The 10,547-nt window shown below is 44.2% G+C and overlaps 1 protein-coding gene across 1 annotated transcript; it reads right to left on the minus strand.

The window, feature by feature from the left end:
* Positions 1–2,545: 2,545 nt before the first annotated feature.
* On the minus strand, positions 2,546–7,309 carry LOC149340884 (uncharacterized). Its single transcript, XM_089551353.1, has 4 exons — positions 7,199–7,309; positions 5,708–5,875; positions 4,113–4,211; positions 2,546–2,638 (listed from the first exon to the last, which is right to left on the minus strand). The coding sequence occupies exons 1-4, from the start codon at positions 7,307–7,309 to the stop codon at positions 2,546–2,548; spliced, it is 471 nt and encodes a 156-aa protein (XP_089407479.1).
* Between the last annotated feature and the right edge of the window lie 3,238 nt (positions 7,310–10,547).

Raw genomic sequence — 10,547 nt, forward strand, 5'->3', positions numbered from 1 at the left:
CCATGGCTCTCCTATCAACCCTGTTGTTTGCCAGTTGAGGCCAGCCTATACCTGCAAACTTTTTAATCCTTTTTTATCACCCATATGAAGGGTGATAAAAATGGCATGGCCAAGTGTCGACCGGTCTCCATAATGCTTTTATTTTCCCAAGTATTACAAAATTAGTTTTAAACGATTTGTAGGGTTCGAACGTAAGCATATTATGTTGTTCAAGGAGCGGTTAGGCTTTCGAAAGGGTCTTGGTACTGCATCTGCTTTGTTGGTGGAGAAGGAATTAACTTTACACGCACTGGATAGTCCGAAAGTGCCTTTGCGGATTTTCGTTTACCTCACAAAAGCCTTCGACTGCATACATCGCGCAATTCTTACAAAAAAAAAAACAAAACAAACTTGAATATTAGTTTTTAAGGGAAAGCTGCTTGTCTCCATCAGCCCCATTTAGAATACCAAATGAAAATAGTAAATATTGATGATTCCTTTTTAATCCGTTCCTGAATTGCTCCTAAGACTCTTTCCTTCCTCTTTCTTTACTGGCGGGATATCTGATTGCTGTGTGATACGTCTATCTCATTTACGTCCTGATTACATTGGCTATACTGCACAGATTAGTGTAGAACTCTTCGGCTCCTTTATGCTAATATGGCATTGCCCTCTTTGTTTCCTTACGCATACATCTGATTTTTGCCTATACCTGGTTTCCTTTGCAGTGCTTTTAGGCTACCTTCGTTCTTTAGAGCATGCTCGATTCTATCTATCCAGACAACTTGAAACATTGTATCAAACATTCATAGTGGTCTCCTCGCACTCACATGCATATTTAACAAAGGCTCCGCTCTCTGTGAGGACATACAACCCGGATTCCGGTGGTTTTGGGCTGTCATTGGCTGGATGTGCAAGCATGTCCGCCGATCAATCGTCACACTTCCGAGACTGTTTGAATGTCACGCGCCACCACAGGACACATCCACATCATTGTCCATCTCACCTAAGAACGTCGAGGTGCTGAGGTAGGCAGGCGCTGTCACGAGGATGTTGGTTGAGCTTGAGGTACGGGTCGTTCCCTGTCACGCAGTTTCCAGGACCAATCTCTAAGGGCAATTGCACTGTGTGGTCAACCTTCCTGAGAGAATCTTGCCTATACTTGCACACCGAGTCAAAAGTGTTCCTTTAAAAGCCGACACATCCCACATATGCCGCAAGACATTATGTTCAAACCCTCCGACAAGTCGGATAGATTCCAAAACAAAGGTTATTGCTTAATAAACACAGAGGATAGGACAGAGGATAGGAAATCACTCACTGCAAGAGAATCCCACATAAAAAGAGCGGCGCCGACAGAGTGGCATGCTCTCGCAACGAATAGGAGTGCAAAATTAAGAGTATTCCGTCCTTATTATGCCTTGTGAGCAGTGCCTAAGCGAGCTGGGTGCGTTTGTAAGTGCCTGTACTTCTGAAGCGGTGATCGAAACGGTATAAATAACATGTATGAGTAGTTATAGGTGGCGCGCAGCAGCCGCGTGTGGCAGGTTATTTTCCTCGCCATGGCATGTCACCAGCGTGCAGCCGGCTCTTTACAACGGAGAGAGAGAGAGAGAGAGAGAAGAAGACTGAGGGAGAGAACTTTATTAGCGTTTTGCCTTCAAGGACGGCCTTCTTACTTTATAAATCCAACAGAGAATACCAGTGGACACGAAGGCTAAATGCTGCTCAGGTAGGCTTCCTATTAATGATGAAGTTGTCTCCAATAGGGCACAACTTTGACTAGCTTAAGCCACTGAATCAAAAAGTTAGTGGTTCGGTAATCTTCATTTTAAATCTAATGTGTCTCGCCTTCATGCCAAAGGAGCTTCATGTTTGTATCGTTACTTTGTTTTCGAAACATTGCGTCTCTTACATCAGTAAATTTCTGTTGATATAAAAGGAGTCCATGCGTCATTAAGGCATTTTTAGGTTTTGTTTGGGACGTTGAATGAACTGTCATTCCCGCTTTGTACACCTGTGACACACCTGCACTATGCCGTAGAGCAGATACTCACTCCAGTATCCTCTAGAGGCAAATATTGGACATGCGAGAAGGTTTGGCAGTTTACCGTGCAGTTGAAACTCCGCAACTACAAAAGAAGCAGGCTCATTATGCACGGCAATAGTAAGTTGCAAGACACAGAGACATCTTCTTCAGTCTATAGCCCCAACGGCAGTCGAAAGAAAATGCCGCAACAAGAGCCGTATTACTTTAAGTGTTTTCAGGACTCGAAAAGCATGCGTAGTGCCTTGTATTTATATTCGAATCGTCATGTGAGTGTTGTTAGTTAATAAAATGACCAAGCATGCTAAAGAACCTGGAGGAAGTTGCTGCCTTCACTTAAGCAGAACAACTGGTACGTATAGTTTTCTTATATTTCTCTCTCACGCCTTTTCTCCGCTCCTTTCTTTTTGTGCTCGTGGCACAGAGCTCCCCTGGTGGAGGCACGAAAAAACCTGAACGATGAAAAAGGCGACATACTTTAATACACTAGGACGTAGAGTTTTCAAACCACGGCAGCGGTCACGGTGGTGGATTTATGGGCTGGCGGAAGACCGTCACGAAGGTGTACAGGCCGTGCACGAAGTGCGATATCCCAGCAGTGATTCCGCCTCCCTGGAGGTGGAGACGAAAACGCAAACGTTACGACGCGCTCATCTACCTTTCATCTCCATGTTATGAGAGATGAAGCCTACACTGTAGCCAAAACGACAACCAACGGTTCATCATTAATGCCACAACTTTAACTTTGGTGTTAAACTACCTGAAAACTTATTCATTTGTTTACAATGGGTAAAAAAGAAACAACATGGTATCAAGAAAAAAATTAGCTTTAAGTGCAACTGCGCAGTGAAGAGTTCATCTTTGTTCTCCTTAATCTCACGTTAACAGGCCAAAACTTGGCTATATAAATGCGACACTCAGCTCTCTTGTTCATTTGTGAAGAGATTGAAACAAAATATTTATGGCTGTGGAATGTCCCGCTCTCATGCCAGCACTTACTCATAGCCCCCTTTTCCCGTCAACATGGGACGGATGGCCAATCGGTCTCATTCAGTGCGTCCTTTTAACACTGAGAAGTGTGAGTAGCCGCCTGTTTTTGTCTTTTTTGTTTAATGTTATGAAGTTCGAAGGGCCATTTGTCTTAGCACAGGTGGCAATAAAAAGAACAAAGCTGTCGTGGTACGCGAGAAAAAAAAGTCAGCTGCTGCCGTTGAGCAACGCTGGACATTGAAGAGTGAAATGCTAGAACCTTGTAAACAGTCACGACCTTTCATTCTAACCCCATCGCCATCGTCATCACACTGAATTCCTTTAGCGTCCGGAACTGGCGTATGCCCGTATGTAAATGTCTCTTTCCTAATATGTTGTCAATATAAATGTCAACGGTAGCTTAACCGCAATTACTGTATCACTTATAAAACGTGTGCAGACTGTTTTAAGCCTCGGAAGGTCAGGAAGATTACAATCACTGCTATCTCCCATAAAGAGCTTACTACATTCTGACTCAAGACTGCCAGACATCTAGGTAGAAAGTAACCATTCTGACGCTTGAACTTGTATCAGGTTTAGTTAAAAGGCGAATACCAGTAAAGAGCTCTCTTAATTTATGCGTGTTTATCGACGCTGATTCTGTTTTTTTTTCTTGTAAGTCCCTCCTCAGTTAAAATAAGATAGTAAGATAGACAAACAAGATAGCGCAATACTAATTAACATGACGTCGGTAAATGATAATTCTTACGCTGCAACGACAACAAAATACTTCTCTTGTTCCCAGGTGGATGTTTAGGAATTTTTGTGCGGTAGCGAATACGTGCCAAACCAAAACAGAAACACTGTAGTGGGATCCTTGATCCGCTGTGCTTCCTAGCTGTAACGGCACACAAGCCTCACGGGTATCCTCATATAATGGGGGTATTTTAGTGCCTCTCTACCATTGACTCATGTCCTGTCTCACATGTCTACAATCGCTACCGCACCACAAGTTGCTTGAGATTTACGGAAACTTCGGACGAGGAAATATCTGACCATATACCCCTGTCGTGCAAGTAGCGACAAGCATAGCCCAGCACTGCGCATGGGGACTCACCGCCGCGGCCTGCATGAGGAACTCGCCATTGGCCTTGCCCATGAGCCAGCCGCTGCTCAGGAGGAGGAAGCAGCTTCCTACCAGGTGGTACAGCAGGAACTGCGAATGAGGCGCGAGCATCGGAGACGAGCATTACAGCGCCGCTGGCCTGAACCTTTAACCATGAACCCCGGTGAAGGCCTAGTCGTTTGAGTACCTCCCCCAGCATGCCGAGGTTCTGGGTTTTATCACAGGTGTCACCGCGCCCCCATCGCTTTTTTAATGAGTACAAGCTTCCCCCCGACCCGGTGATGGTATACTCTGGGGTGGAATGTTTGGGAAAAAGGTCTAGCCCCAAACTGTTGCTCCAATGGATCGGCGGTCCTTTACGTCATCGAACAACTTATTGACGACTCTGCTGCTCCTGTTTCCTGTCATGAAGGTCTGAGGAGCTTAGCTAATGTAAAGGACACTCGCTCACTCGATAGCTTACAATAATTAACAATAACGGCATTGCTAAAAACTGGCGATAATTTCGCACGCAGCGAAACACAAGAAGGAAAGCGAAGATTTCTATAAAAGAAACCGTATGAGATATATATACATTTTATCAGCTTATGAATACCCAATATCATTACGGGTGTACCAAAATGAGACACCATAAAAACGTTACAGATATTTCACACCAATAGCCGCATCTGCGACGTTCCCGAAAGGCCGCGGACGTCCCCCCTAGCGCGTAGGGCTTCTTCCAAGCGCACGCCCCTAACGAAATCAGGGCGCCAGGCCGGGGGACGCGTGTACCCATTTGTACTGGCGAATATGCGGCGGTGGGTTCCGAACCAACCACATCACGCAGCAGAGGCGACCACCCAAGCCACTAAGCCACGACTGGAACACAATTTTCTCTGAAAGGTAGCCTTGTAATTTGCCGATTCGTAGTGCTCGAAGCGGCGATAAGAGGTAATAAGAACACGGGGATAAACGCACCGGGAAGGGTCCTGCCCCTGAAGAGACAAAATTGTCTGAATGATGGAAGCTATTAAAAGACCGCTGAAAAGCTACTGGCAGCCTTTGCTGTAGCGTAACGAGGGGAAATTTATGACGAGATCGTTCTATTGCTGAGCAGCTTGTTAAACCTCCTTCTTGAAATGAGAGTCTTTTTCGTTGCTTCAGAGAGAATGGCTGTAGTGCTCTATTTGAGACCTGCCCTTGAATACTCTTCTCAAGGATGTCAGATTTTCGCCACCACTTTTTTTTTTTGTGGTCCGGTGGTCTGCATTCGTTAATCTATGGGCTCGAGGAATGAGTTTTATCATCAGAACATTGTGCCTTGATTGCAACCCTTGTTAATTAACCAATTTTGTTGTATTTTGTTCTCTCCTTATGTCTCCTCTCTAATTGTGCCAAGCATGGCATCATCAATTCCAGAGGCATTCTGCATTTCTCAAGGAACTCTGGTTTCCACCAGCTCAGATCATCCCATAAAATCATCAATCACCGTATTAGTGCTCTAAATATTTCTTCCTGTTTCCTTTGCATTTTGTTCGTCGTCAAATTGTTCCGTTCACGCGGTTCATTCGGCAGGCTTGCTCGAAATCTGGGTAACTACTCACGTAGAGCGACAGCGGCAGGTAGGCCTGCGTGTAGGGGGACACGATTCCGCCCATGAGCATCACGAGCGAGGTGTAGCCGTCGGCGAACGACACCACCACCATCAGCTTGGCCGCCGTGCTCTGGTTGGTGGAAAGCATTATGACCACCAGCGCCGACAGCGCCCCCACCTGCGATGTTGGAATAGAGGTGAGTTCGCGGAAGAGTCGTCGGGCCGCATCGCGGTGCTTCAGGCCTTCTAACGGTGAGGTCCCTCTATAAGAGAGTTGTTCCTAAATAAGCGAGGTCCCGTGACCTCGTGATGTCCTTACAACCTGCCCACCGCATTGCGAGCAAACTACCCACCCTGTTATGTGGCAGTTAAATTAATAATTGATCGCGAGAGGTTGCTCGGGAAGAGCAACTTGGGTCTCACAAGTCCCAACGGCGGCTGTCATTGAAACAGCCAACTGCAGGTGCAGTGAAGCATCACTTAACCGCTGCACTACTGCGCAAGGAGTGCTATGAGGACACTCCGCAATATACGAATGTAAAGTATAGAATGATCAATGCTGCATGCATAGACATGTAGGCACAACCTAAGCGATGGAGAAGTACTCACGCGGGGGGGATCTTTATTGCTATCGCACTGCACTCTTAATGGTCGGTTAAGCGTTACGTGTTGGTTAAAGAAGGGATAGTGCCCGTGTCTGCCAAGTGATACGCGAAGGGACCCATTACCACTATCACGTCATACTCTTAAGGCAGAGCTTAAGTGTCCCCTACAGTTTTTCATAATTCCCTTTATTCTTTGACCAGCTTAATTTTCGTCGTTTGTAAACCCCACTACAGCGGCTATATATTTTCTTTTCAATCCACCCTTCAGCAGAAAAATGTCCTCCTTGTTGGACGGTGAATTTAATGCTCCTCCAATTATATGGAACGAAAGCATTTCTGGTCCTGTCCTGTAAATTCGCTCGGTCCACAACTTCGATTTCATATTTTTAATGGACTCTATTAAGATCAAACAAGAATTCTACAATAATTATTGCGGTGATTCCACATGCTGCTTTCATGCTCCGCTCATTCAGTGTCACAACAGAGACTACAACGTTCTTCTAACACATGTAGTTCATCAAGCAGGAATCATGGCTAGATTTTCTACTTGAAATTCTACTCTTGTTTTTAATTTCCTAGATCTTGTTCTTTATTACCCAGGAACATTTGCTAAATGCTCTGTTGGTCTGTACTGCGAGTAACTTGTGACGTTTTCCTATTTTTTTTTTGCTTTCAACAAGGGAATTTTTACACCCTACTCTAATGTTATGTGCGTAAATGACATTGCGTCTATAAAGTCTATATCGACCATACAACGCCGGAACCACAATCTTCATGCTGAATATGCTTAATGTAAGCAACCGACCCTTCTCTTTGGCTAAGTACACAGTGCGAAAGGCCATCGTTGGCAAAAGTGCCAAGTGGAAGCCAAGAAATAATAAAGACAACAAACTGACCACTTCGGTGATGTTGAGGAAACCGTGCCAGGTGACCGTGTACCTAGGGTTCACCCCCAAGTTGCCCTTCAGCTTGGCTTCCTTCATTGCGGCCTGGGGAGTGTCTGCCATAGCTCCTTGCTGGAATGCCGCATGGAAAACAAAAAGAAAGACACAACGTGAGTGAAGCTTATTATGAAGCAGAAAAAGAATTGCCCCCTATCCTCAGATGTTTAAAGTGCAGAAGTAAAATTTAATACAACCGCGCAGGAAAGGAATCAGACACAACGAGATTAGAGAAGTGAAATAAACTGATACGACGGAAAACCAGAAAGGGAAGTGAAGTGTATATGGATGCAAAGAGCTAAAGATTATACCTATTGTGTTCATGATTGGTGAATGGGTAAATTGAAGAAAGCAAATGGCGCAGTATCTGTCTCGCATATCTCGGTGGACACCTGAACCGCGCCGTAAGGGAAGGGAGGAAGGTGGGAATGAAAGAAGAGAGAAAGAGGTGTCTTAGTGGAGGTCTCCGGAATAATTTCGACCGCCTGGGGATCCTAGATACTGAAGCTGTTGACGTTTTTTTAATAGCACGGTGAGGTGGTCAGCCCAGTCTAAAAGCTGTTAAAGAACTGCGAGACGCCATTATAAAATTCCTAATCAGCATCGCAGGCGATATGGGCTTCGTGAACATGCTTGACGGAATAAACGCGTGTGTTAGGCAAAAGCATATAAAAGGCACCATTACGGGTTACAGTTCATAAGCCCTCCGATATTTCTTGCTGGGAAATATCTTTCTCTTAAGCCTTACAATTTGTTGGGCAGTTTTCACGAGGCAAATAAATCGTTAGTGCTTCAGTCCTGATTTAGATCTTCTACACTTTATTAATTTCAGGCATTTCTTTTGTTACGAAGAACTCTGTTTTCTTAAGCAATTTCTCCAACTTCAAATACTTTCACCCGCCTCATTCATTTATGCAAGGGGTTTCATTGTGTTCCATATAAATTAATTAGAACTGTTTAATGAGACAGTTCATTAGAAAATGTTAGGCAATTATACAATTAATATTAATACCCGTAGAAAAAAAAGAACAGAACCATGTCAAGATACGAAAAAATGTGAGTGCTGTCGTAACGACAGGTTTTTTTGTTGTTTTATTGTATTTTTCAGCATTGCTGCTTTTTATTCTGTAGTACTTTTCCGTAGGCTGTAGTTCTGCGGTACTTTCATGTGGTAACTACACAACGTTCTCTTCTGACTGCAAAAATTGCTGTTGTTGCAGCAAGTTTTTGGTTAGAAACAATACAGAAAATTGTTTGTGACGACAAAAACTTTTCTGTTGTATTTCTGACCGGGAAAATATGCTCGAACGAGATATCTTCTTAGCCAGAAAGCCTCAAAGGAAAAGTAGAGCCCTGTAGTTGTCACAGCATTTTCATAAAGGCTTCTGAACGAACCAGCGCAAAAAACACAACGGACAAGAAAAAGGCGGAACACTACGGACAGGAGCGCTGATATCCGTCGGCAGCGCTCCTGTCCGTAGTGTTCCGCCTTTTTTTTGTCCGTTGTGTTTTTTGCGCTGGTTCGTCCAGAAGCATGTCCTACCAACTAGCCCAACAACAAGTGTTGCTCAAACTCATAAAAGCGTTGCTTTTTTTTTTGCGCTGCAATCATTTCCTCTTCACGTGTAATGTGTTAATTACACGCCCAAGAAGAAGTGTTAATGAAGTGTAATGTTTACAGCAAGAACATGCAGCAAGTGTGCGACCCTTGCCGCTTTGCTGCTGCCACATTGTTAAAATCACAAACTGTGCATGCGCAAAGCTAAATCACGCTTAGGGATTCGGCAACCTTTCTTGGCGTTCGAAAGTGACCGCGGTAAGACATGCAGAAGCGAGAAGCCACATTTCCCCGATGTTGGCGAGCACACGATAACCGACAGCTGCGATTCAAAGCCATTTGGCCTTACAGTCCTAAAATTTTATAATACTGACCTGGACTGGGATTTACATGGTTACCGAGTTACAACTGCGCCACAACACAAAATGCTTAGAGATCACGCGCAAATTTTGTGTCGCGGCAATCGTAATGTAACGTTTTAAACAGTTGCTCGAGAAGGAATAGAGAAGCCGCGATACGATAACGCTAAGGCGCTTGATTGGGCTCTGGTGTGCGAATCAATTTTAGGGTTAGAGAATAAATTACCTTTTGTTGACACGGAACGGTAACTCCAAGGTGCAGCTCCTTTTTCTGCCTGTCACCGCAGCATTCACGTTGTTGTCTTCGTCTTCAAGAAGACGAACGACAAGAATCGCAGCTGGGTAAACTGCAGAAATCGATCATGCGGAGCAGATTAAAAAAGACAATGGCTGAGAGAAACGTTCCAGGGTGGTTGGAATGGTTGAAAAATGCGCAAAATTAGAATAAATAGAATAGTTGAAGTAAGAAAAATGGAACACACAAAGTCAGCGTGGGATTGGGAAAGTCAAGTTGTAAGCAAAACCTACGAGGGCTATTTAACCCACGAGTAGCGGCCACTACTTTCACGGCACTCTGTGGTTCATTGCGCTAACAGTGCTTGTGATGAAAACAATTATAGTATTAACCAATTTAAGCTTTCGATTTTCTAAATACATGTCCTTTCTGTTTAGAGGTATTCTGCCCATAGCTTGTGCTGTTTCGTGCTCAGTGCACGGTAACATTAACTGTATTAAAATCCCTTACCGCTACTGGCGTTTATTCCGTCAGTTTTCCAAATGTTCTGTTTGATTTACAGATTAGGACAGATTTAGTTACGCCGAAAGTTTTGTTAACTTCTCCACTGCGGCTGCCTAACAATGTACAAGTTATTCTACAAACTCCTAAAGTAAAAAAAAATGATTGATATGATTGCCTGTTGAGCATCGTTGCGGAATGCCATTTAGACCTATAGTTGGACACAACTTAAGTCTGCAGTGAAGCTCCACCCACATTAAGGACCACCGCACAGAATTCCTCCACGACAAAAACGTAGTCCGTTGATGAAACTTTTCTTGTGTACCTAAATAAGAAGCTTATCTGAAGAAAAAAATAATAAGCTCTAGAGTTTTTAGACCTGCCTTGTTTAAGTAGTCACACATTGCAAGGCTGACTTCGTTTACTGTTACAATCGGTCAGCGGAGTAATACAGGTCACCGCGGTCCGTGGCACAGTGTCAGCAACTGCTGTTTTTTTTTTTGTAAGGTGTATCATACTTTAGCGAATCATGCTGTGCAGTTAGAGAAATCAGGGTCAACTCAGGCGCAAGGGCTAACCCTCACGAGGCTTCGATTTGCGAAAACAACGGAGGAAGCACAAACAGAATAGCAGATGTGTAACAGAGCAAAA

This window comes from Amblyomma mixtum, chromosome 6 (genome assembly GCF_055824585.1).
Source record: "Amblyomma mixtum isolate Tamu chromosome 6, ASM5582458v1, whole genome shotgun sequence".
Lineage (NCBI taxonomy): Eukaryota > Metazoa > Arthropoda > Arachnida > Ixodida > Ixodidae > Amblyomma > Amblyomma mixtum.